Consider the following 26,985-nt stretch of genomic DNA (forward strand, 5'->3'; position numbering starts at 1 on the left):
TCTGATGGCGTATTTGCCTAGTACAGTAGTAGTGCTATTGTTAGTTTTAATCTTGCATTTGAAGATTACATTTTGCACCTCATCATCCCCTGCTTGCAATTGGCTCATCCATGCCCTCCCCTCTCCCCTTGCAACTATTACCCAGATCGTTGCTGCAAATGAGAACATGTCAGCTTGCCTGGTACTGGTAAAATAAGGGTGAAATAAATTATAAATAAAATTAGGGGGAATTATGCTTTCAGAAGTGTCCGTCCTCTCACAAAACCTCAGTTTTCTTCGGAAGGTTTTCTTTCGTAATATAGGATGGCCATGTCTGCAGAAGAGGAAGGGGAGATTCTGTAAACCTAACCTCCTTTTTCTCAGGAACGCTCTCTGCCATGCACAGAACTGCTGGAGGCCAGTGGCTGAACAGGGTTGGCTGGTACCGCCCGCTCCCCTGCCCAGCAGGGAGATGCAGTGTTTACGCAGGCATGGCTGTTGCCTAGAACAGCATAACACACTGCTATTCTGTCAGTGTGCAGAGTGCCTGGTCTGTGTGTGTGTGTCTGTGTGTGTGTGTGTGTGTGTGTGTGTGTGTGTGTGTGTGTGTGTGTGTGTGTGCGTGTGTGTGTGTGTGTGTGAGCGTGCTGAGCCTGGTCTTCCAGGCAGAATCATGTCCTGCATTGTTGAGATTTACGCTCGTCAGCTTTCTGTAACAGTGCACTGGTTTCTGACAAGGTTTTTTTTTCAGTTTTTTTCTGAAGAGCGGGAATTTCCACTCTTTTTGTTTGTTTTACTTTATTGGAAGACAAAAAGTAGCAGACAGACTGAGAGGTTGAGAGGGGTTGAGAGGGGATGTACAGTATCAGAAAAGCGGTGTGACCGGGACTCAACCTCCTGCAGAGAGAGCTGCTAAAGCTAGACCTAGCCCTACGCTACACCAAGCCCTAGGCTAGACCAAGCCCTACGCTAGACCAAGCCCTAGGCTACACCAAGCCCTACGCTAGACCAAGCCCTACGCTACACCAAGCCCTAGGCTAGACCTAGCCCTAGGCTAGACCAAGCCCTATGCTAGACCAAGCCCTATGCTAGACCAAGCCCTACGCTACACCAAGCCCTAGGCTAGACCAAGCCCTACGCTAGACCAAGCCCTAGGCTAGACCAAGCCCTATGCTAGACCAAGCCCTAGGCTACACCAAGCCCTACGCTACACCAAGCCCTAGGCTAGACCAAGCCCTAGGCTAGACCAAGCCCTACGCTACACCAAGCCCTAGGCTAGACCAAGCCCTAGGCTAGACCAAGCCCTACGCTACACCAAGCCCTAGGCTAGACCAAGCCCTACGCTAGACCAAGCCCTAGGCTAGACCAAGCCCTACGCTACACCAAGCCCTACGCTACACCAAGCCCTAGGCTAGACCAAGCCCTAGGCTAGACCAAGCCCTACGCTACACCAAGCCCTATGCTACGATGCACCTCATTGTTGAGGCTCACCCTTGGCTGTCAGCCTCCCCCTTCCGTCAGCCAGAGGCCAAACCTCCAGCCTACTGGAGGTCACGCTGCTCTGGGGAACATCTTGTACCTGCCAGCGGGCAGCCCATTGAGCGCTTGTTAAAGCCACAGTTGCAACAGTGTTAGAGTCAGGCTTCATATCTGTATGCGCGCTGCTTTATCCAAGCACTGTAAGTACAGGATCATATGCCATCGTATTGATGCAGGAGTTGGCTAGAGCGCGTTCAGATCTAAAGTTAGTCCTGGATTAGATAGCGTTCTAAAATCAGGCTTAGAAGTATCTACATGGTCCCCTGGGGTGGTCCAGTGGTCTAGCACCATGTCCTGGGGTGGTCCAGTGGTCCAGCACCATGGCCTACAGTGCACACATATGCCCATGTCAGCATGGGTTCGAATCCAGCCCATGCCCTGCTGACATACCCTCTCCTCTTGTCTTGGGCTGCCCCACTCCAAAAAATAAGTTTCTGCATGTATCTTATTGGTTGCTTGACCTTGGACAAGTCTTGGTGCTATTGCATCTGTGTAGCACTGTGTGTTTGGTGAAGGTCAGAGTGTTATCTGACAACAACCTTACTTTTACTAAACAGCTTCCTGAAACGGCAGTGACATTACTCCTCTGCGTGGAGAGAGATAGAAAGGGCATTTCTGGTAAATGACAGCTCCAAACACACTGAAGGCCATTTTCTGGACACAGATTAAATCCAGTCGTGGATTACATAATATTTTCAATAGAAAATGTCCATTAAAGATGTATTTTAGTCTTGGATGAGGTTTAAAGGGGCAATGAATCATTTGACTTTTAAATGATTGATATATAGCCATTGATTCTTGAAGAATGTAATTCATACGCCTCATGGCCTCAGTTCAACTGTCTTACCCCGTCAGAACCCCAAATATAAGATTTGTGTTTTTAAACAAGGTAATTGTAAACAAACACAGTATAGCTTCAAAACATGGTTCACTTTCATCTCATGGATGGTCAGTCCTTGCATCTATTGCTACGTCTATGAATTTGAGAGTGGTGACATTTCTTATCCTTCACCTGTTTACTAAATAAAGTGGTGGGGAGAATGCTTTGTTATTGTTTGAATCCCAGACTTGTCCTTTAATATGTGTCCTGCAAAGCTGTCCTGAGAGTGTTGCAACGACAAGTTGACCTCCCTGATGTTGTCCTGTCCCGACCCGTCTCTCAGCGCACATGATGTGGTGTCGTGCTGCAGAGGGAAGTAAGACATTTTCGGGGTAACCGTCCCCTCATCACTTTGGTCAAAACCACTGAATCAGAACGGGACAATGAGAGGAAACAAGAGTGTGGAAATGGTTGACACAGCGTTACTGTGGACAGTGAGGTGAACGTGGTCAAGTGCTGTGGAAATCACAAGGCTTTTGTGTTTTTAGAAGAGACATTTTGTGCTTCCTTTTTACTTCTTCCCCTCTGCCCCCCCAGACACCCCTCTGCCCCCCCCACACACCCCTCTGCCCCCCCAGACACCCCTCTGCCCCCCCCCCCACCCCTCTGCCCCCCCACATATCATCCCTCCAACACCCTGGTCAAACAGATGTGTTTGGAGTTCCATTCATGTCACTCAAAATGTATTGATTCAACTTTAATGAATCTTCAGGTATCATTTGAATGCGTAAGAGATTGTACATGTTGGCAAATATGGTTCATGCAGATTGCGCACTCAATTTATCTAATCCAGGGGAGGCTGGTGGAGGTAGAAATCAAAAGGCGAGCTCATTGTAATGCACGGAACGGAATGAGGAATGATATCAAAGGGTATCTTCCTCCACCAGCCTGATAATCCCTAGAAAGGCTCTAGTAGACAGACAGCATGGCCATTCTTCAGAGCAAAAATGGTACTGTCCCCCCCTGGAGAACCACCATGCCTCAAGGAAGATCTGCTAATTGTTTTAGAACAGTTTGGTTTTTTTCCCTCTTAGATTATGCTGAATCTGACGGTCCAGAGTCAACTGACAAGGATATCCGTTCAACATGGCCATTCAGGGGAGGAAATCCTGTCAGGGAAAGATATTTTCTCACACTCCTCTGCAACAGGCTGGTGTGTGTGTGTGTGCTGGTGGCATGGTTTGGTTCAGCTGCTTCAACCACTGCATTCGCCACGTTGAACTTGAAAGTTCCACAGCTAAAGCATGCCATGCGATTAGGAAGCTAGAATGGTAAATTGAGGAAGGTATTTGGGGAGTTTCTGCACTCTGACATCTCAGGGGATACAAGATAAGACTTCTGGGAGGAGGAGGAGGCTCCTTTAGCACTTTTCTGTGTTTTTTCTTTGCTAAATGTGAGAGAACGTTGGAGAAGGCTTTGCACCATGCACACAATGGACACAGGCATGCTGGTTCTCCTGGCTGTAGGACTCATGGTGTCATGTAGTTCACAACAAATGGTAAGCCAACAACGCATGATTTAACCATGTTTTATCTCTGGACGTCGCTGTTATGATGTACAGTGTGACCAACGTTTCAACGTTTTAGGTCAGTGTTTTCTGGTTATAAGTTGTTTGTGATATACGGTTCAATCAATCACAGTTTTCCGTTGCTTGTTGTGTGAAATGTAAAGTTCAACTGACAACTGTTATTGAAAGATAACAAACCAATAGTGAGCAGGGTCACATGGGTACAGTGTGTTTCACTTGTGTTACTCTCAGGGCCGAACCGCAGTAATATATGTCTCTGTGGTATTATGTGAATTTAGATTCTGTTAATCTCGGTTGATTGTGGGTTTGATAAATCTAAAACAAAATTCCTCCTTCCTGTTTTCTTATTTAACCATGTATATACAGTATATATGACGATACCACACGTTTCTCTGTTTTTTTTAAAAGGTTATTTTTTGAGTGGGGCAGTCCCACTCTTAGATCTTTCATTTTATTGGATAGAGACAGTGAAGATAGACAAGAAAGTAAGGAGGAGAGGGTCTGTCAGCAGGGCTGGATTATAACCCAGACCACTGCTAGACCACTAGACCACTAGACCACTGGACCACCCCAGGCCGTGGTGCTAGACCACTGGACCACCCCAGGCCGTGGTGCTAGACCACTAGACCACCCCAGGCCGTGGTGCTAGACCACTGGACCACCCCAGGCCGTGGTGCTAGACCACTGGACCACCCCAGGCCGTGGTGCTAGACCACTGGACCACCCCAGGCCACAACTATACAGCATGTCCTAGTACGTGATGGGTGTGAGTGATGTGAGTGGTAACTCCTGTCCCGTGCGCTGCAGGTGCCTGTGAACCGCTGTGATGTCGTCAGCACAGTCAGCGTCTCCACCCCCTGCACCTCCTGCGCCGCGTCGCCTGCCGTGTCGTGCCCCCCCGGGTTCAGGAAGGTCACGAAAGACATGGGGACGCCCAACTGCCGGTACCACTGTCCTAATACCGCCCTGACCAGGAGAGGCTGGTGGAGGTAGAAATCGGAGGACGGGCTCATTGAGGAGCGGAATGTGTGTTTGACACCATTCCTCATTTCGCCTCATGCCTTACAATGAGCCTGGCCTCCAATTTCTACCTCCACCAGCCTCCCCTGCTGCGCATTGTTTCAAAGCTTCAGTTAGTGCCACTGGTCAGGCCTCTATTGCAGGTGCACCCTTTCCACAATATCAATACAATTACAATACAACACATACAAAAAATACAACACAATACGATATTAATGCCTCATATAAAACCACAATATTATGTTATATCAAGAGAAACAATCACATACTTCACCAAAGAGGTCCTCAGTCAACACACTAAATTTCCCAAGTGGCTCCAGAACAACCAACTGTAATCTCGGGTTAGGGTGTGTTTTGACCACTGTAGCTATAGGCCTAGTATTAGTCAGGCCTCAGTAACCTCACCCTACCTTTGTGTTTCAGTTACGTGGTGGTCATAGTTGGGGTTTCACTGATGTCTTCGGGCTGCACACACACCTGTGAGAAGACTGTCACAAGGCCCAGATGTTGTCCGGACCACTTTGGTCCTCAGTGTACAGGTGAGTACCTGTCCACAAACTACGCCTACCCCTTCAGAACAAACCCTAGCTCCTCAGAACAAACCTTAGCCCCTCTGTCCACAAACAACCCCTAGCCCCTCTGTGCACAAAAACCACTAGCCCCTCAGAACAAACCCTAGCCCCCTCAGAACAAATGTTAGCCCCTCTGTCCTCAGACCAACCCCTAGCCCCTAACCCCTCAGAACAAACCTTAGCCCCTAGTCTCCTCAGACCAAACCCTAGCCCCTCAGAACAAACCCTAGCCCCTCGGAACAAACCTTAGCCCTTCAGAACAAACCTTAGCCCCTAGCCCCCTCAGAACAAACCTTAGCCCCTCGGAATAAACCTTAGCCCCTAGCCCCTAGCCACCTCAGAACAAACCCTAGCCACCTCAGAACAAACCCTAGCCCTTTAGAACAAACCCTAGCCCCTAGCCCCTAGCCCCTCGGCCCTCCCAACCTCCAACCCGTCCGCCCTGGACTCTCCTGTAGATCTGAAAGGGTGGACAGGTATACAGTAGGGTTAGGGTTAGGGTTAGGGTTAGGGTTAGGGTTAGCAAGGTGACAGACATTAAATAGGATGTGTGTTGATTGTCTGTGTCCCTCCAGCGTGCCCTACTTGGTCTGGTAAGACTTGCAACTGGCATGGGACGTGCATGGATGGGATGGTGGGCAACGGAACCTGTGTCTGTGAGGTGAGGACTGGAGATCACGTAGCTCTTCACCCCCACTAGCCCCCTGCACAAGTTTAAAAAAAAATACTTTATCTTATGATGACTGATGGATAGATGATTCACTTACTTAAACAAACATTATTTGTTGTAAGTCGCTTTGGATAAAGGCATCTGCTAAATGCCATAAATGTAATGTAAATGTAAATGTTAGTGCTCAAGGTTTCTCCCCCATTGGGTAGTTTTTCCTTTGCTTTCTTTCTACTGACTGTCGGGGGACCTTAGGAACAAGGCACCGTTCAGCACTTTGTGACAAAAACGTATTCAAATTGCTAATGCTGTATGACTAGAATTTGATTGGGTACGAAAATGACTGATAGTTCCTATAAACTGTCCTGTGGATTTATTCAGTTGTTTGATTTGTCTGCTAAAGAGGCATCAGAATGATGTTCAGTACATGTGAGGGTTAAGCTGTGTTTTCCCGCTCTGTCCCATGACGCAGAGAGGGTTCTCTGGCTTTGCCTGCCAGGAGTGTCAGGAAAAGAACGTCTACGGAGATCGCTGTTCCTCAGGTATGACACTGTTTTATTGAATTATTATTGTATTTTATTGTTCTATGTGTTGTGTTGGCTCCACTTTATAAGGATAGGCCCCTCGGTCTGCAGAGGCTGAAACTATACACAAAAAAACATTCTCTCTAACCCTGCAACATTTTGCCAGTATAAGTGTTAAGGTTGTAGTTAGTAGTGTTAAGGTTGTAGTTAGGCCTGTTGCCTTTCATGTAAAGAGTGATTTTCCGTGGCCTGCGGAGGTCCAGTGGTCTAGCACCACGGCCTACAGTACGCCCATGTCGGCATGGGTTCGAATCCGGCCCATGCTCTGCTGACATACCCTCTCCTCCTGACTGTCTCTGTCCAATAAAAACTGAAACATATGGGAGTGGGACGACCACACCCCAAAAAATAACCTTTAAAAAAGCGTGTTTTCCCCTGCGTCCCTGGGGCAGTGTGCAGCTGTGTCCATGGAGAGTGTAACAACGGACCAGGAGGGGACGGAGAGTGCTACTGTCAGCCTCCGTACACTGGGCCCAAGTGTGACCAAGGTACCGTCAGGAGGGATGACTGCTCATGTTTCTGATCCGGTTGTGTGACAGGACTCAAACTCATCTTTAATCATACTCTTCATACTGTCATTAACAGACGGGTTTGCTGTAAATCCAGGATTTGATTGTAACCCTGTTCAACAAAGGAACACATTGAGTAGATGTTGTTAGTTTAGCACTTGGCTTTGTCCTTTTCTGATACAGTGTATGTGTGTAGTTATTCTACAGTGACTGTTCCCTAGCTGTGCTGATCTAAGTGTTGTTCTTCTATAGTGACTGTTCCCTAGCTGTGCTGATCTATGCGTTGTTCTTCTATAGTGACTGTTCCCTAGCTGTGCTGATCTATGTGTTGTTCTTCTATAGTGACCGTTCCCTAGCTGTGCTGATCTCCGCGTTGTTCTTCTACAGTGACTGTTCCCTAGCTGTGCTGATCTATGCGTTGTTCTTCTACAGTGACTGTTCCCTAGCTGTGCTGATCTATGCGTTGTTCTTCTACAGTGACTGTTCCCTAGCTGTGCTGATCTATGCGTTGTTCTTCTACAGTGACTGTTCCCTAGCTGTGCTGATCTATGCGTTGTTCTTCTACAGTGACTGTTCCCTAGCTGTGCTGATCTATGCGTTGTTCTTCTACAGTGACTGCTGCCTGCAAAAACTGCACTGCGTATTCCCACTGTAAGGGCGCGGCCGACAACGCAGTGTGTGAATGTCTCCCCGGGTTCAAGAAGGTTGGACTCAACTGTGCAGGTAACAGATAAGCCCCACCATACATGTTTTAGATGACATTGTTAGACGTTACAGCCATGGACGTGCTTCCTTGATTATTATCTTCAAATCAACGAGAATCTGCCAGGCTTTCCTTCTCTGCTGTTGACAATAGACACCAGAGAGTCTCACCTCTGCGTGACCTGAGGGCAGTGATTTCCCTATGATAGGATAAGCTGTATTTTAAACACATTTGATAAGAGTTCATTCTCTGGAAAGGGAAATTGGACCACACACAGATTTATGCTCAATTTTGCTTATCTAATCCCAGGGCACAATAGCTGGTGATAGCCCACAAATGAGTTTTTTTCTCAGAGTAGTTTAGTTTCACAAAAAAAAAAAGTTATAATAATAATTTTCCTTTTAGGGGAGGGTTGGGGCAAGGGTTGGGGCAAGTTCAAATAGAACTAAAATTAGATTTTTTTCAAAGCTGATCTATTCCCCTCCCAAAAAAGGAAAAATGACCCTCTGTTTCTTCCCAGGGGTCTGCTCTGCGGAGACCTGCCATGTGGATGCAGTCTGCTCCTATCTGGGAGGGAGGACCTTCCAGTGCAAGTGTAAGAACGGGTACGAGGGAGACGGGCAGATGTGTGTTCCCATCAACCCCTGCGTCCAGCACAACGTCTGCCCTACCAACTCCACAGTCTGTGTCTACGCCAGCCCAGGCAAGGTGAGCTGGATACCGCCTCAGAGAGCAGAATAGGCCGGATTCTATTCTAGAGATCTGGGGCCGGTTTCACGAAAGCTTCGTAGCTTAAGTAGTACTTAATTTCTCCCGACAAGACAGCTGCAAAGCTGCAAGAGAGTAGCAGTTGTAAAGTACATTTTGCAAGTCAATCTTCTATGCATGGCCTAACGATTTTGTGAAGTTTGCTGGCCTAGGGTAGAAGTGGGCCTGGTTTGTCTACTAGTAAGTACGACTTTAGTTACAAAGCTTTTGGAAAACAGACCCCTGTGCAGTGCATACAGTAACTTAGACTTTTGTGTAAATCATGCATTGATGTCAACGGGAATTTTTGTGAAAACATTTTGGCTTTAAAATCAAAGCTAGTATTGGGTCACAAGAGCTTTTTAAACAAAACAATGGATTCCCTGTAAATCATGCATTGATGTCCTCATTCCATTCCATGCATGAGCAATGAACCCGTCCTCCAATTTCTACCTCCACCAGCCTCTTCAGGTCAGTTGCCAGTACACTGATTGGTATGGTGTGATGTTCTCTCCCCCCAGTCTGCCTGTGCCTGTATGAGTGGGATGGAGGGTTCCAATCCCGCCGCTGGCTGCACTCTGAAGTCTGCCTGCACAGAGAGCACATGTGACAAGACAGCCCGCTGTGAGACAGAGCTGAATGGGACCCCCAGGTAGGTTACCCCTGCCTTCCTACCTGCCTGGTAGATGAATGGGACCCCCAGGTAGGTTACCCCTGCCTTCCTACCTGCCTGGTAGATGAATGGGACCCCCAGGTAGGTTACCCCTGCCTTCCTACCTGCCTGGTAGATGAATGGGACCCCCAGGTAGGTTACCCCTGCCTGCCTACCTGCCTGGCTAGGCTAGGCTAGGCTAGGTTGTGGTGTGGTGTGGTTTGGGTCGGCTAGGCTAGGCTAGGCTAGGTTGTGGTGTGGTTTGGCTCGGCTAGGCTAGGCTAGGTTGTGGTGTGGTTTGGCTAGGCTAGGCTAGGCTAGGCTAGGCTAGGCTAGGTTGTGGTGTGGTTTGGGTCGTAGCCAGTGAACGGCGTCTTTTCCCTTCCTCTCTCAGGTGCGTGTGTGATGACGGGCAGATGGGTGATGGCAGGCGTTGTTATGGCGACCTGATGGCAAGGCTGGTGGAGTTGGACCGGGAGGGGAGCCAGAAGGGGAAGCTGTCTGGAGCCATCATGCTGTTTGGTTAGTTTGGCCTATCACAGCAGCACAGAGGCCAGTGTCCAATCACAGGGGGGCTCAGGGGGGCCGGGCATCCCCGCTACCCCCCATCCTGACACCTCCCCACCCCTCATAACAATTTAGGGTATCATCACCCCCAAAAGCTTTCCACACTGGGCCAATGAACAGATCAAATACATGATTCATGTCCACTGTATGTTTAAACATGACAATGTTTACAAACAATGTAGTAAAACAATCATATATTTTGGGTTATGATTGGTAAGACTGGTGCTAACCGCATAAGGCATTTATACAGTATATTCTTCAAGAATCAATGGGTGCTGTATATATCATGAATTGAAATGCCACTGAACAGCAGAACAAATTCCAGAGTGTGGCTTTAAATGTACATGTAATTGATATGGGTTGTGTTTGTGTTGTAGAGAATGGATGCCAGGATTCCCTGAGCCAGCCTGAAATGTTCACAGCGTTCGTCCCTCTCCTCAAAACACCATTATCTGTAAGGAAACACATTTAATTAATAATAATAATAATAATAATAGCCGATTGTCATCCTACTGCAACATTTCCACCTTACATAGGGCCGGTTTCCCGGGCACAGATTAAACCTTGTCCTGGACTAAATCACACTTCCAATGGAAAATCTCAATTGAAGACACTTATTAGTGTATAGGTTTATCAATCTTTATCTGTGTCCAGGAACCAGCCCTTAGAACTTAATATCTGTCCTTTTCTCTGTACCCTCAGGGAGACATGGATGTGTCTGCGTGCAAACTTCACCTCATCCGTGGTCAACATCTTTTCAAAGATCTGGAGGGGAAAGACCTCTCCACTGTTTTAGGAGCAGAAGTTCGATTCAAAAGCAACAAGGTGAATAACATTGTCAGAAATTCAGAAGTAAATTTGAATCCATCAATTCAGTGACGACTGACAATACGTAGTACGTGATTATGGTCAAGTACTTTAGTTGTATGGTATACAACATGTGTCGTATATGTGATTATCTAGATCAAGTACTTCAGTTACAATATGTGTCTTTTAGAATCATTTGAAAAATAAATGTGTGTGTAAATTTGCTCCTTTGTTTTACAGCAATTTATCCTGATGGACGCTCCCAAGGAATTCTACACAATAATCCAAGAGGATATTCCAGCAGCCAATGGCATCATCCACATTATTGACATGCCAATGAAAAGAAATGTCCCTGACACGACACGCGATGAGCAGGTCAGATTAGATTATTTCGCATATATATTATCCTGTATACATATATATTATCCTGTATACTTGTCGCTTGGTATTACAGACTGAAGAAAGGAAAAACAAATATACAGTATATACAATATACTGTATATATATATACTTTAGATTTCAGATTTCTTCTTACTACTAAGTCTGGGATTAGTAGATGATATTTGTATTTGTCATCTTTTTATCGTTCTCATTTTTGCATAAGTGGGAGTGGTCTTCTCAAAAAAACTATTTGACAGTATTTCAATAATATATTAAATCCTGAAATTGTCATTGAATCGCAAAGCCATACATCCATGGTCTATGTATGATCTATGTATGGTCTATGTATGGTCTATGTATGATCTATGTATGGTCTATGTATGGTCTATGTATGGTCTATGTATGGTCTATGTATGGTCTATGTATGGTCTATGTATGGTCTATGTATGATCTATGTATGGTCTATGTATGGTCTATGTATGGTCTATGTATGGTCTATGTATGATCTATGTATGGTCTATGTATGGTCTATGTATGATCTATGTATGGTCTATGTATGGTCTATGTATGGTCTATGTATGGTCTATGTATGATCTATGTATGGTCTATGTATGGTCTATGTATGGTCTATGTATGATCTATGTATGGTCTATGTATGATCTACTGTCTGCATGATTAGTCATATGACGCCTTTCCTCTCTGTGTAACATGATGTCTTATAGCCGAGGTGGTTTATTATACGTAACTAATTATAACTTTCTAATATTGTACATGTCTAATCAATGCTCAGTGGTTGATAGTGGATGATTTTTTTCTTATTTTAAGTTTGCCGACAAGACAATTGGTGAAATTCTTACAAAGGATGAAAAATACAACAGATTTCTGTCCCTAGTTGACGTGAGTCTCTTTTGGATGTTTTTTTTGGTGATGTGATTGTTTGTTTATACAAATAAATATATTCCAGATTTGCTTATTGGATAATTTTATAATGACATTTTTTTTTTTACTACTTTTTGTTGTATAACACTGTTTGATGAAACAGAGCAGAACATGATCGGTGAGGCGTCTTACTGCTTAGACAGCCTCTGGCTGCGGATGTCCCTCTGTAGGACCACAGAGGCCATCAATCACTTGTGTGTTCTGACTGGATCATTGATTATTATTGATTAACATTGATTATTTATTGAATCATTAATTAGATTATTGATTAGATCATTGATCCCTGTCCCCCTTCTCTCTCCTCCAGAACTGCGGAGCTGCCATGCCACTGAGGGGTCCGGGACCGCTGACGGTCTTCGTCCCGACCAATCAGGCTGTGGACGACTTCAGGAATGGCAACGTCCTCTACATGCTTACCGAAGTAAGGGGATCAATACATTACATCCTTTATTCACTCATTCATTTATTAATCCATTCATTCCTCCCGTCATTGATCCATCCATTCATTGATTCATTTTCTATTTTGCCTGCTCATTCATCCATCCATTCATTCATCCATCCATCCATCCATTCATCCATCCATCCATCCATTCATTCATCCATTCATTCATTCATTCATTCATTCATTCATACATCCATTCATCCATTCATCCATCCATCCATCCATTCATTCATTCATTCATTCATCCATTCAAAGACAGCGTTTAAAAGAAGTGTGTTTGTGTTGCAGGCCAAGCACAAGCTCCAGGAGCTGCTGAAGCATCACATGTACTCCCACGCCGCGGTAAGGACCACCGCCGTCCCTCCACTGTCCCTCCACTGTCCCTCCTCTGTCCCTCTACTGTCCCTCCTCTGTCCCTCCTCTGTCCCTCTACTGTCCCTCCTCTGTCCCTCCACTGTCCCTCTACTGTCCCTCCTCTGTCCCTCCTCTGTCCCTCTACTGTCCCTCCTCTGTCCCTCCACTGTCCCTCTACTGTCCCTCCTCTGTCCCTCCTCTGTCCCTCCTCTGTCCCTCTACTGTCCCTCCACTGTCCCTCCACTGTCCCTCCTCTGTCCCTCTACTGTCCCTCCTCTGTCCCTCCACTGTCCCTCCTCTGTCCCTCTACTGTCCCTCCACTGTCCCTCCTCTGTCCCTCTACTGTCCCTCCTCTGTCCCTCCACTGTCCCTCTACTGTCCCTCCTCTGTCCCTCCACTGTCCCTCTACTGTCCCTCCTCTGTCCCTCCACTGTCCCTCTACTGTCCCTCCACTGTCCCTCCACTGTCCCTCTACTGTCCCTCCTCTGTCCCTCTACTGTCCCTCTACTGTCCCTCTACTGTCCCTCCTCTATCCCTCCTCTGTCCCTCTACTGTCCCTCCTCTGTCCCTCCACTGTCCCTCCACTGTCCCTCCACTGTCCCTCTACTGTCCCTCCACTGTCCCTCCTCTGTCCCTCCTCTATCCCTCCTCTGTCCCTCTACTGTCCCTCCTCTATCCCTCCTCTGTCCCTCCACTGTCCCTCTACTGTCCCTCCACTGTCCCTCTACTGTCCCTCCACTGTCCCTCTACTGTCCCTCCTCTATCCCTCCTCTGTCCCTCCACTGTCCCTCTACTGTCCCTCCACTGTCCCTCTACTGTCCCTCCACTGTCCCTCCTCTGTCCCTCCACTGTCCCTCCTCTGTCCCTCCACTGTCCCTCCACTGTCCCTCCTCTGTCCCTCTACTGTCCCTCCTCTATCCCTCCTCTGTCCCTCTACTGTCCCTCCTCTATCCCTCCTCTGTCCCTCCACTGTCCCTCCTCTGTCCCTCTACTGTCCCTCTACTGTCCCTCTACTGTCCCTCCTCTGTCCCTCCTCTGTCCCTCCACTGTCCCTCTACTGTCCCTCCACTGTCCCTCTACTGTCCCTCCACTGTCCCTCTACTGTCCCTCCTCTGTCCCTCTACTGTCCCTCTACTGTCCCTCTACTGTCCCTCCTCTATCCCTCCTCTGTCCCTCTACTGTCCCTCTACTGTCCCTCTACTGTCCCTCCTCTGTCCCGCCACTGTCCCTCTACTGTCCCTCCACTGTCCCTCTACTGTCCCTCCTCTATCCCTCCTCTGTCCCTCTACTGTCCCTCTACTGTCCCTCCATTGTCCCTCCTCTGTCCCTCCACTGTCCCTCCTCTGTCCCTCCACTGTCCCTCTACTGTCCCTCCTCTGTCCCTCCGCTGTCCCTCTGTGTGTTTATGGTCTTATGTTCTGTCAGGGGAGGCTGGTGGAGGTAGAAATCGGAGGAATCGCACGTGTGTTTGATAATATTCCTCATTCCATTCCACGCATTACAATGAGCCCGTCCTCCGATTTCTACCTCCACCAGCCTCCCCTGTTGTACAGTATTTGTTATATATTCTGTTCTTATCCACAACCATCTCTCTGAATATCATAATGTAATTAATCACTAACCTAGTGAACAAATAAACTGTTACTGTCATAATGTAGGCTTATTAATGGAATGTTATGTGTTCTGCTCTTCTGTATGTATTTTTAACGCAAAGAATTGATGATTGAGAGATGAGAGGATGAGTCAAGTGTGTTTCAGATGAGGAGATGAGTCTAGGATGAGAGGATGAGTCTAGGATGAGAGGATGAGAGGATGAGTCTAGGATGAGAGGATGAGTCTAGTGTGTTTGAGATGAGAGGATGAGTCTAGTGTGTTTGAGATGAGAGGATGAGTCTAGTGTGTTTGAGATGAGAGGATGAGTCTAGTGTGTTTGAGATGAGGGGATGAGTCTAGGATGAGGGGATGAGTCTAGGATGAGGATGAGAGGATGAGAAGATGAGAAGATGAGTCTAGTGTGTTTGAGATGAGAGGATGAGAGGACAGATCTAGAGGATGAGTCTAGGTGAGAGGATGAGAGGATGAGAAGATGAGAAGATGAGTCTAGTGTGTTGGAGATGAGGGGATGAGTCTAGGATGAGAAGATGAGTCTAGGATGAGAGGATGAGAGGATGAGAAGATGAGAAGATGAGTCTAGGTGAGAGGATGAGAGGATGAGAAGATGAGAAGATGAGTCTAGTGTGTTTGAGATGAGAGGATGAGAGGACAGATCTAGAGGATGAGTCTAGGTGAGAGGATGAGAGGATGAGTTTAGGATGAGAGGATGCGTCTAGTGTGTTTGAGATGAGAGGATGAGTGTTTTTGAGCTGTATGTATTGACTCTCTGCAGCTCACAGTGGACCAGCTCGCAAGTGTGGTTCATATTCTGAGTATGGCCAATCAGGTCATTGGAATCAACATCACCAGCGATGTAAGTGATTTGATTGGGCTTTCACTGTGACTCAGTGTATGTATATACTGTCAAGTTGACGTTTGTTTACATGCTGTAGATATGTGTCAGGGGAGGCTGGTGGAGGTAGAAATCGGAGGACGGGATCATTGTAATACATGGAATGGAATGAGGAACGGTGTCAAACACATGTGTTTGATACCATTCCATTCCATGCATGACAATGAGCCCATCCTCCGATTTCTACCTCCACCAGCCTCCCCTGGTATGTGTAGTGTATTGGACCTTTTTAGAAACCATTGAGATTATTATTATTGTGATTTTTACTGACAGCTCCAGACATGTCCATGTATATGACTCATTCATATTCCTATGATTCTATTTTCCTGACAGGGAAAGGTTACCGTGGGGGAGAAGGGCTACCCTCTTGAAACGACCAACATCATAGCATCCAATGGGATCATCCATATGATCGGCGGGGTTCTAGTCCCGCCCTCCATTGTCCCGATCCTGCCTCATCGCTGTGATGTCATAGAGAGTAAGATCACCGTGGTACGTAGGTCACAGCCCCCCTCTAGACCCCACTAGTACCTAGTAGATACAATATATGTGTCATAACTATACATATTTATTGTAAATATATTATATGTTCGATAAAGCGCTATCGAGTAGAACTAAAATTAAGTAGCATGGTAGCCTGTAGCATGGTAGTCTGTTGTGGTCCACCAGCAGCTGCCATGGTAGCAAATTAAAGGCATAGTTCACTCTAATTAAAGGCATCAGTTCACCTTTAATTGTTGTGAACATAAACCATTGCACACACACACACACACACACACACACACACACACACACACACACACACACACACACACACACACACACACACACACAGATTCCACAGAAGTCCACTGCTGGATAATAAAGCATGTTCAATTGTTCAATGGAGATTCCCCAGTGACACCAAAGATGCTCCTTACGACTGTATGAGATGAGTTGTTGTTGTTCTTGTCCTCAGGGTCCGTGTGTCAAATGCAGTTACCTCTTCAACACCGACTGTCCCCCGGGCAGCACAGAACTGGTGAGAAGACTGCATGAATGTTCTATTTGAATGTTCTATTTGAATGTTCTATTTGAATGTTCTATTTGAATGTTCTATTTGTTCTCATTGAAAGTAGTTCAAGTGGTTTCTTTGAAGAGGCAGTTTCCTAGACACAGATTCAGCTTACGACTAGACTCAAGAACATGATTGATTGATTAATTAATTCATTGATTGACTGATTGTTTGAATGATTGATTGATTGATTGATTGATTGATTGGTTGATTGATTGATATCGTCCAGGACCAGGGTTAAACAGTGTCAGTAATACTATTGTAACCCTAATCAATACTACTGTAACCCTAATCAATTCTACTGAAACCTTAATCAATACTACTGTAACACTAATCAATACTACTGTTACCCTAATCAATACTACTGAAACCTTAATCAATACTACTGTAACCCTAATCAATTCTACTGAAACCTTAATCAATACTACTGTAACACTAATCAATACTACTGTTACCCTAATCAATACTACTGTAACCCTAATCAATACTACTGTAACCCTAATCAATACTACTGTAACAGTAATCAATACTACTGTAACCCTAATCAATACTACTGTAACAGTAATCAATACTACTGTAACAGTAATCAATACTACTGTAACCATAATCAATACTACTGTAACAGTAATCAATACTACTGTAACCATAATCTTGTGCCGCAGCAAACTCACCTGATAGGCTGTGACTACGTGACGTCTCCACGGGAACCGTTTCTGAACAAGGGCTGTGCCAAATACTGCAACTCCTCTGCAGAGGTGAGTCCTCCTCTGATTGGTTGATTGATTGATTGATTGAGTCCTCCTCTGCCTGGACATGTCCCAACAGTCCTGACCTGGCTTCCTTTCCTTGTGTCCTCTCCTCCATGACCACTGGTCTGAGATGGAGGCGTGATGGAGACTAACCCAGTCCTTTCACCTTCAACGGTAGTGAGGAAACATAATGTTATCATAACAGAATGTGTTTCTGATGCCAGTTGTGTTGTTGTTGTTATTGTTGTTGGGCTGTGGCAGCGGGCAGAGTGCTGTCAGGGCTTCTACGGGCCAGACTGTAAACCCTGCATCGGAGGCTTCCAACATCCCTGTTATGACAAAGGGACTGTAAGTAAGGACTGTCTCTCTAAGCCTCTGTTTCTCTCTCTCACCTGACACACACACACACACACACACACACACACACACACACTCTCTCTCAATCTTACTCACTCTCCCGCCCCCTGAGCTGTCATCTGGACCTGGAGTCTACCTTCTACCCTGTTTGACATTCTTTCGGCTGTCCGTGGCGTTTACCGTGACATCGTCTGTCTGTGTAGTGCTTTGACGGTATCCACGGAAACGGCTCGTGCCAGTGTGACGCGGGCTTCAAGGGCATCGCGTGCCACCTCTGTTCCAATGGCAGCACCCATGGCGACAACTGCAACGAGGGTACGCCCATAGCAACGCACGCCCAGGAGCGATACGAACCAAATCAAACTTCATGCATGTAGCAGCACATTTCACACACACACGCTGTAATAACTGTGCTGTTTACCATAAAACATTTTTTGGAAATAAAACCTAGAAAAATGTCACGTACAGTCTGGAGAAGTTGTAGTGGATCCTGTGTCTGTCTCTCCCCAGCCTGTCGCTGCCTCCATGGCGTGTGTGATAACAGGCCTGGCAGTCTGGGGGTCTGCAAGAGCGGGACCTGCCAGGGGGGCTTCTCAGGGGACTACTGTGACAAGGAGGCCAAGCAGTGTAACTCTGACGGCATGTCAGAGCACTGCCACGTCCACGCCTTCTGCAGCCTCCTCGACTCCGATCCAACGTACGTACCACAACACTCACCGTCCACACACACACCTGTCACACACACACACCTGTCACACACACACACACACACACACACACACACCTGTCACACACACACACACACACACACACACCTGTCACACACACACACACACACACACACACACACACACACCTGTCACACACACAGACACACACACACACACCTGTCACACACACACACCTGTCATACACACACACACCTGTCACACACACACACCTGTCACACACACACACACAGACACACACACGCAGACACACACACACACACCTGTCACACACACACACACCTGTCACACACACACAGACACACACACACACACACACACACCTGTCACACACACACAGACACACACACACAGACACACACACACGCAGACACACACACACACACACACAAACAGACACACACACACACACACACAAACAGACACACAAAGACACACACAGACACGCAGACAGACACACGCGCACAGACAGACACACACAGACACACACACACATGCAGACACACAAAGATACACACAGACAGACACACACACACACAGACACACAGACACACACACACACACAGACACACACACACACACACAGACAGACAGCAGACAACACTCTCTGTCCAGACCAACGTACCACAACTCTCTCTGCCATGTAAGGGCTCTCTTTGGGGTCTCTCTACAACCAGCCAGATATCACGACCCCACGTTCTGTTTCACTCCAGAAAGCTCGCCATATCTGGCTGGTTTTACGAGGCTAGGCGTCTCTACTTTTAAACTGAGTGAACATTTCATCTCCAAGATGAAACAAGGGGGCTGGTGCTCTGACTCATGGATGATCTCATGGATGATCTGTGTGGTGTGGATGAGGAAGGGAGAGGTGGACACCACGGCAACCAATCAGGACGGTTTCTCACCCTCACACTTTGCCCCCTGTATGTGTGTGTGTGTGTGTGTGTGACAGGTGTGTGTGCATGGCAGGGTATGAAGGTGATGGACACTACTGTACCCCCGTCAACCCCTGCCTGCTGCCCGATCGAGGAGGGTGTGATTCAAACGTAAGACACAACTGAAAGGTTGTGGAAAGAAACAGTGTCATTTATCATTTCTTGCGCTGCTTTTATGATTCGCTTTTTTTAGCAGTGTTGTGGGTAATTCTAATTCCAATTCACTTTATTCAAGAACTGAATTGAAAATTGCTTTTAGTTTTTTGGTAAAAAAAAAAAAATCACTTGCATTCAGTGAATTTTAAAAATCGAATTGACTTTACGGAACAGGAATTCATATAATGGTAACATCAAATCAAATCAAATCAAATCAAATCAAATCAAATCAAATCAAATCAAATCAAATCAAATCAAACTTTCTTCACACACTTTTGAACCCGTTGTGGCTGATGTGTGTGTGTGTGTGTGTGTGTGTGTGTCCGCCCAGGCGCAGTGTGTGTACGCAGGACCAGGCAGCACGCCGTGTGTGTGTAATGAGGGCTGGACGGGGGACGGCCTGGCCTGCTCCGAGATCAACAACTGTCTGCTAGAGAGTCGTGGAGGCTGTCACAACAACGCAAACTGCAAGTCCATAGGCCCAGGAGCGGTATGTGTGTGTGTGTGTGTGTGTGTGTGTGTGTGTGTGTGTGTGTGTGTGTGTGTGTTTGTGTGCGTGTGTATGTGCGTGTGTGTGCAGCCAGGTGAGCAGGGCAGGTGTGTGACCAGACAGTGACCTGTGTCTCTCTGTGTCCCCAGAATGAGTGTACTTGTAAGAGGAACTACATGGGAGATGGATTCATCTGTGAGCTGGTCAACCCCTGTCTCCTGAAGAATGGAGGCTGCCATCTGCTGGTCCGCACACACAGCTTATACACAGCTTATACACAGTTTATATACAGCTTATATATATGTTACACCCTCCACTTCCTCCTAGTCTGTGCCAGTGCCTCCCTCTCTGCTGTCTGTCTGTGTCTGTCTGTGTCTGTCTGTGTGTGTCTGTGTCTGTCTGTGTGTGGGCGTGGCCAGGCTCCGGTTCTCGTTTCCCTTCATCTTCTCCACCTGCCTGATCTACACACCTGGTACTCATCTGTCATCACACCTGGTACTCATCTGTCATCACACCTGGTACTCATCTGTCATCACCGTGCTGCATCTAAAGCCCGGCTTCCCATCCACTCATCGCCAGATCTTTGTTTAGTGTTTCAACGCGTTAGGCCCGTTCTCCGCCTCTTTGTGTAGTAATACTGCGTCTTTGTGTAGTAATACTGCGTCTTTGTGTGGTAATACTGCGTCTTTGTGTAGTAATACTGCGTCTTTGTGTGGTAATACTGCGTCTTTGTGTAGTAATACTGCGTCTTTGTGTGGTAATACTGCGTCTTTGTGTAGTAATACTGCGTCTTTGTGTGTTAAATACCTTATCGTTTTATATTCAGGTCGTGACTCTGTGTCTGCGCTTGGGTTCATTAGATCTGATCAGAACATTAGATCTGATCATAACAATATATATACTATATATTATTATTATATTTCACCTTTAACTCTATGGATCCAGATTAATCCCACGACTGGACTAGGAAGCACCTTCAATAGAGTTTTTCCATTGGACATGGTTTCTAATCTAGGGCTTGTGTTAATAATCTGTGTCTGGGTAGCTGGGTAGCTAACTCAACATGTGTCAATTTGTCATGTTTGTGTAATGCATCCCTCAGCCGTGACCCCTGCCTCAGCCGTGACCCCTGCCTCAGATTCACACGCTCGTTGATGAGCTTGTCCTTGAATCAAATCAAACTTTATTTATAGAGCACATTTCATAGATGGATGCAACACAATGCACTTTACAGCAACATGAAGAAAAACAATCAGAAGCCAGTGAGGCAGAAGAGGGGTTACGAGGATAACAAGTATAACAGCCATGGGAGTTTAAAACAGGAAAAGTGAGACTGTAGGGACTCAATCTGTCGGGGGCCGGGGCCGGGGCTGGGTTCCAGGCTATGTACCCCTGTCCCCTGTAATGTTGTGTATGCTAAAGTATTCTGGGGTTGTAAACTAACTGTAGTGGTCATCCTCCCATCGTCAGGCTAAATGTGAAAAGAAAGACAATGGAACTCACACCTGCACCTGTCCTGACGGATACGCTGGAGATGGAGTCATCTGCTATGGAACTATACTAGACGTAAGATTCAAGACTCTTCATTTGTCACGTGCATAAGTGTGTGTGTGTGTGTGTGTGTGTGTGTGTGTGAGTGTGTGAGACTGACAGGTGTGTGACTGACAGATGTGAAGCCAGGCTTGTAGGGCAGGTAGGTGTGTGTGTGTGTGTGTGTGTGTGTGTGTGTAGCCAGGTTAGTAGGGCAGGTGTGTGCGTCTGTGCGTGCGTCCAAGTCATTTGCTATGGAACTATACTTTAAGTCACAGGTGCGTCCTACTTCTGAGTCTGCTAGGGAAGGGAGGGAAGCGAAAGCACAACAGTCTGGTTTAATGGTCGGCGTTTGGGTCAGCTGTGCGAGGGGCCCACGGTTCGTTTGGGTCAGCTGTGCGAGGGGCCCACGGTTCGAGCCTTGCTCAGTTGTGCTAAGTTGTGTTTGTTTTCCTAGGAGTTGGAGATGAACACAGATGTATTCTATTTTAATCGCTGGTTACAGGTCAGTAGTCGTCCATGTCCTTCACATGTCCTGTAGGCTGAATCATGTCCTCTTTCTTAGACTGTATCACGCATTCATTTGTTTATATGTTAGATGGATATACTGTAGATTTGTATACACTGTTAGACACCTTTGAGTACTCCCACCAAGAAAATGGCTTTTTGTTTGTTTTTCCCCCTTTCTCAGAAAAGGTCAAACATCGATCTGAGTGGCAATATAACTGCCCTGATACCCTCTAGACAAGCGATGCTCAATCAAAGTCGAGACACCATAGACTTCTGGATGGAGCGTTACAAGCTCCCTCACATTCTGAAGTAAACATTTCACCCCTGAGACACAATTCACAGTATGACACAGGGGAGGCTGGTGGAGGTAGAAATCGGAGGACGGGCTCATTGTAATGCATGGAATGGAATAAGGAATGGTATCAAACATGTCCGTTCCATGCATTGCAATGAGCCCGTCCTCCGGTTTCTACCTCCACCAGCCTCCCCTGGTCCACGTGTACATACAGTAACAGTACAAGTGAACAGGTTTCTGGAGGGCCAGGCTTGTAGCCCTAGTAGCACTGAGACTCATGTTTCCTCCACAGAGTGCACTTCCTTCAAGGTATATACTCCGTAGAGGACTTGGACAAGCAAGTCAACAAGAAGCTGCAGACTCTGAACTCGCCCACTGCGTGGGAGGTGAAGAACATAAGCGGGGTGAGTCCAAACAGAACAAAGGTGTTGTTTAAACACTGCATATCTTTTTTCTTTTTCTTTCTTTTTTTAAAAATATGTTTTAGGGCATTTCTGCTTTATTGGGATAGAGACAGTAGAGATTGACAGGGAGGATGGGAGAGAGAGAGGAGGGATGACATGGAAGATAGGTCGAGGGTCGGAATCGAACCAGGAACCTTGTGATTACGTAGTGAGCTCATTAGTGTGCTACGCCACCAAGCGCCCCCAACAGTGCAACACCCCAACACTGCAACACCCCAACACTGCATATCTTTGAGGTTTTTAATTTTGTGGTCCTCCCATAATGAACTGAGAGTACAGTCCAGTCCTCAATCCATTCCATGCATTGCAATGAGTCCGTCCTCCGATTTCTACCTCCACCAGCCTCCGCTGGTACAGACATGATACTTCTGTACTGTATACAATGCATTCGTGGTCCTCTGTGGCTCAGCTGGTAGAGCATGGCGCTAACAACTCTCAGGTTGTGGATTTGATTCCCACTGGGACCATATATACTGAAATGTATGTACTCACTGTAATGTAAGTCGCTTTGGATGAAAGTGTCAGCTAAATGGCATATATAAATGGAATTTGAGAGTAGTCGTACTGTTTTGTGTTTTTAAAATGGATTAGATTGCCCTCTTATATCAAACCAGCGTCCATACAGTACCAGTCAAACGTTTGGACACATCTTCTCATTCAATGGTTTTTCTTTATTTTTATTATTTTCTACATTGTAGATTCATATTGAAGACATCAAAACTATGAAGGAACACATATGGAATTATGTAGTAAACAAAAAAGTGTTAAACAAACCAGAATATGTTTTATATTTTATATTATTCAAAGTAGCCACCTTTTGCTTTGATGACAGCATTGCACACTCTTGGCAAGGTGTGTCCAAACTCTTCACTGGTGCTGTATAAATGGCATATATAAATGGCATATATTGAGGTTTCTTCTGATCTTCCAGGTTGTTATGATAGAAAATGCCACCATCGTCACTGCTAACATGCCAGCGTTGAACGGCTACATCCACTTCATTGACACGGTAAGGATACGGTAAGGTCATTGACTCACCTCATTGACACGGTAACCCTTGTTAACAATGTTAAGTCATGCTGTTAGCTTAATAATAAAAATAATAATAATAATAATATAATATAAACATAAACATATTATATTTGTGTCAATTTCATCGCATGTAGTACCGATCTGGATGGAGCTATGTCTTTTTAGGAAAAGTAAAATAATGAGTTTGTCGTTGTTCCTCTCCTCTTGTCGTTGGTTCTCATGACTCAAACTGCTGTGATGAGAAGAGGTCATGAACCCTGTGTGTGTTTCAGGTCCTCATACCCCCCCAGTCAGACCTCTCCCCTGTACCCCCCAGCCTAATGGACTTTCTCAACAAGACCCCCAACTTCAGCCTCTTCAGAGAGGCAGCACTGGTACGTCCACATGCTTGAGGAAATCAATGATTTCAACTCAATCCGTTGAATTAAATTAAATTCATACTTATTGCCAATCAACTGTGGTTGATAGGAATTTGTTGCTGCTCTTACTGTAGTGATACTGATAGTGTATACTTATACTCGAACGATGTTAGTCATTAACGATGCTACTCATTAACGATGCTACTCATTAACGATGCTACTCATTAACGATGCTACTCATTAACGATGCTAACATGCTACTCATTAACGATGCTACTCATTAACGATGCTACCATGCTACTCATTAACGATGCTACTCATTAACGATGCTACCATGCTACTCATTAACGATGCTACTCATTAACGATGCTACCATGCTACTCATTAACGATGCTACCATGCTACTCATTAACGATGCTACTCATTAACGATGCTACCATGCTACTCATTAACGATGCTACCATGCTACTCATTAACGATGCTACCATGCTACTCATTAACGATGCTACTCATTAACGATGCTACCATGCTACTCATTAACGATGCTACTCATTAACGATGCTACTCATTAACGATGCTACCATGCTACTCATTAACGATGCTACTCATTAACGATGCTACCATGCTACTCATTAACGATGCTACTCATTAACGATGCTACTCATTAACGATGCTAACGGTAATGTTTCTTTCTCTCCCTCCAGCTGTACAACCTGACTGATGCGATCGGTCCTCGGAGCTTCACCGTCCTCCTCCCACACGACGCCGCCGTCAGAGAGCACCTGAGCCGGTCCAACTCCTCCGTCCTGGTCCGCTGTTCCTCTGTTCCGCTGTTCCTCTGTTCCTCTGTTCCGCTGTTCCTCTGTTCCTCTGTTCCGCTGTTCCTCTGTTCCTCTGTTCCGCTGTTCCTCTGTTCCTCTGTTCCGCTGTTCCGCTGTTCCTCTGTTCCGCTGTTCCGCTGTTCCTCTGTTCCTCTGTTCCGCTGTTCCTCTGTTCCGCTGTTCCTCTGTTCCTCTGTTCCGCTGTTCCGCTGTTCCTCTGTTCCTCTGTTCCTCTGTCCCTCTGTTCCGCTGTTCCGCTGTTCCTCTGTTCCTCTGTTCCTCTGTTCCTCTGTTCCTCTGTCCCTCTGTTCCTCTGTTCCTCTGTTCCGCTGTTCCTCCCCACTGTCACCCCAGGCTGCTCATAGTGACCTGCAGCTAGCAAGCACATTACTACCCGCTATTTGAGAGTAGTCGTACTGTTTTGTGTTTTTAAAATGGATTAGATTGCCCTCTTATATCAAACCAGCGTCCAAACACTGTAGCAAACACTCAAAGTATTTGAAACATTTCAAATACTATTTAAAACCCAGGTCTGTGACGTATCCAAAACCTGTTCTCTCTCTTCAGGGTGAAGAGGTGTTCAAATACCACGTGATTCTTAACGAAGAAATCTTTCCTGACCACCTGAGAGACGGAACCTTGAAAACCACTTTATTAGGAAGCTCCTACCAGGTCATGTTTCATCTGGACAGTAAAAATGAGGTATTGTATTCATAGAGCGTTTTTGTTTTGTTACAGGACAGTAGTCTTTGACCGACTAATAACGATTATAAGAAGTAAAGCTATAGATTAATTTGGTAAAAGGTAATTCCATGCTGAAATGTAATTAATTACACAACAATAACCTAGGAATTACTTGATTTCATTATGACAAGCACAGCTGGCAGTGACCAATAACATCTGTTTTTGTTGTCATGTCAACGTCCAACTCAACCGTCATTACCTCAACCCCCCCTTGAACTTGAGCTCAATACTACCCCCCCCCCCCCCCTCGGACACTGTATTACTACTGTTATTAATACAGTCATTACTGCTGCTACTGACACTACACCCTTATGCACTACTACTGTCACTGTTTATTATTACTATATTATATTGTATTGTTGATTCGTTGATTGTTGTCAACTGTTGATCGAGGAGCAAGATCCCAAAGCATTTCACTATGTCACTTACGGCTGTATGCGATGTACATGACAAATACAATTTGATTTGATTTGATTCAGACGTTGGTCAATGACGTTCCTCTGGACGGGACTTACAGTGAGACCAGGGAAGGGGTGATCATGGTCCTCCCCAAGGTCCTGCAGGTCCATAAGAACCGCTGTAGCAACGAAATCCTCTTTCGAATCAGAGTAAGTCCTCTCTGTGTTTGAGTCAGAGTAAGTCCTCTCTGTGTTTGAGTCAGAGTAAGTCCTCTCTGTGTTTGAGTCAGAGTAAATCTCTCTCTCTCTCAAGATTCAAAGTGTTTATTATCATATGCACAGTAGAAAACACGTTTCCCTGTAGAATGAAATTCTTGCTTTGCTGTCCGCAGAATGCCAACCAATGTAAAATGTACAATACTAAAAAATATACAATATATACTAAACTCTCTCTTTCTCTTTCTCTCTCTCACTGTGTGTGTGTGTGTGTGTGTGTGTGTGTGTGTGTGTGTGTGTGTGTATGTTGTGTTTCCTCTAGGGGAGGTGTACTGCCTGTGATGATGCACCCAAATGTGTTTACATTTACAAGCCAGTAAGTCTCCTCATGTTACATCATCCATGTGTGTCTCCTCATGTTACATCATCCATGTGTGTCTCCTCATGTTACATCATCCATGTGTGTCTTGTCCATCAACCTCTTCACACATTTCTGCTGGTGGAGGTAGAAATCGGAGGACAGGCTCATTTCATGCATTACAATGAGCCTGTCCTCCGATTTCTACCTCCACCAGCCTCACCTGATTTCACACCATCTTGATCTTGAAAGGCGCAAACATTGACTATAATTGCCCCCTGTATAATAGCCTATAGACTATAATTGCCCCCTGTATTGTAGATCAGGGATGCCTTCCCTCCCAATATGAGATCCAACTGCAAGTACAGAATGAGAGTGGGCAGTAGAAGGAAGTCTGTGGACGGCTGTGTCAT

The 26,985-nt window shown here is 46.0% G+C and overlaps 1 protein-coding gene across 1 annotated transcript in view; it reads left to right on the forward strand.

The window, feature by feature from the left end:
• Window positions 1–3,830: 3,830 nt before the first annotated feature.
• stab1 (stabilin 1) overlaps window positions 3,831–26,985 on the forward strand; it is a gene marked incomplete at its 5' end in the record, with an annotated part of 51,956 nt that continues 28,801 nt past the window's right edge. The window contains 37 exons of the mRNA XM_083668555.1: window positions 3,831–3,896; window positions 4,734–4,870; window positions 5,370–5,485; window positions 6,094–6,179; window positions 6,658–6,727; window positions 7,162–7,257; window positions 7,891–8,001; window positions 8,502–8,689; window positions 9,250–9,380; window positions 9,775–9,902; window positions 10,325–10,401; window positions 10,650–10,772; window positions 10,995–11,129; window positions 11,961–12,032; window positions 12,382–12,495; window positions 12,805–12,858; window positions 15,257–15,337; window positions 15,710–15,868; window positions 16,335–16,397; window positions 17,093–17,185; window positions 17,441–17,527; window positions 17,740–17,851; window positions 18,047–18,233; window positions 19,217–19,310; window positions 19,687–19,845; window positions 19,995–20,090; window positions 21,316–21,411; window positions 21,833–21,880; window positions 22,067–22,194; window positions 22,473–22,584; window positions 23,576–23,653; window positions 23,949–24,050; window positions 24,740–24,844; window positions 25,424–25,558; window positions 26,080–26,208; window positions 26,537–26,590; window positions 26,894–26,985. The exon at window positions 26,894–26,985 is cut by the window's right edge and continues 22 nt beyond it. Coding sequence (XP_083524681.1) covers window positions 3,831–3,896; window positions 4,734–4,870; window positions 5,370–5,485; window positions 6,094–6,179; window positions 6,658–6,727; window positions 7,162–7,257; window positions 7,891–8,001; window positions 8,502–8,689; window positions 9,250–9,380; window positions 9,775–9,902; window positions 10,325–10,401; window positions 10,650–10,772; window positions 10,995–11,129; window positions 11,961–12,032; window positions 12,382–12,495; window positions 12,805–12,858; window positions 15,257–15,337; window positions 15,710–15,868; window positions 16,335–16,397; window positions 17,093–17,185; window positions 17,441–17,527; window positions 17,740–17,851; window positions 18,047–18,233; window positions 19,217–19,310; window positions 19,687–19,845; window positions 19,995–20,090; window positions 21,316–21,411; window positions 21,833–21,880; window positions 22,067–22,194; window positions 22,473–22,584; window positions 23,576–23,653; window positions 23,949–24,050; window positions 24,740–24,844; window positions 25,424–25,558; window positions 26,080–26,208; window positions 26,537–26,590; window positions 26,894–26,985 — 3,914 coding nt within the window. The remainder of the gene's footprint in view (window positions 3,897–4,733; window positions 4,871–5,369; window positions 5,486–6,093; window positions 6,180–6,657; window positions 6,728–7,161; window positions 7,258–7,890; window positions 8,002–8,501; window positions 8,690–9,249; window positions 9,381–9,774; window positions 9,903–10,324; window positions 10,402–10,649; window positions 10,773–10,994; window positions 11,130–11,960; window positions 12,033–12,381; window positions 12,496–12,804; window positions 12,859–15,256; window positions 15,338–15,709; window positions 15,869–16,334; window positions 16,398–17,092; window positions 17,186–17,440; window positions 17,528–17,739; window positions 17,852–18,046; window positions 18,234–19,216; window positions 19,311–19,686; window positions 19,846–19,994; window positions 20,091–21,315; window positions 21,412–21,832; window positions 21,881–22,066; window positions 22,195–22,472; window positions 22,585–23,575; window positions 23,654–23,948; window positions 24,051–24,739; window positions 24,845–25,423; window positions 25,559–26,079; window positions 26,209–26,536; window positions 26,591–26,893) is intronic.

Source organism: Argentina silus, assembly GCF_951799395.1.
Source record: "Argentina silus genome assembly, chromosome: 4".
In the NCBI taxonomy this organism is placed as follows: Eukaryota; Metazoa; Chordata; class Actinopteri; order Argentiniformes; family Argentinidae; genus Argentina; species Argentina silus.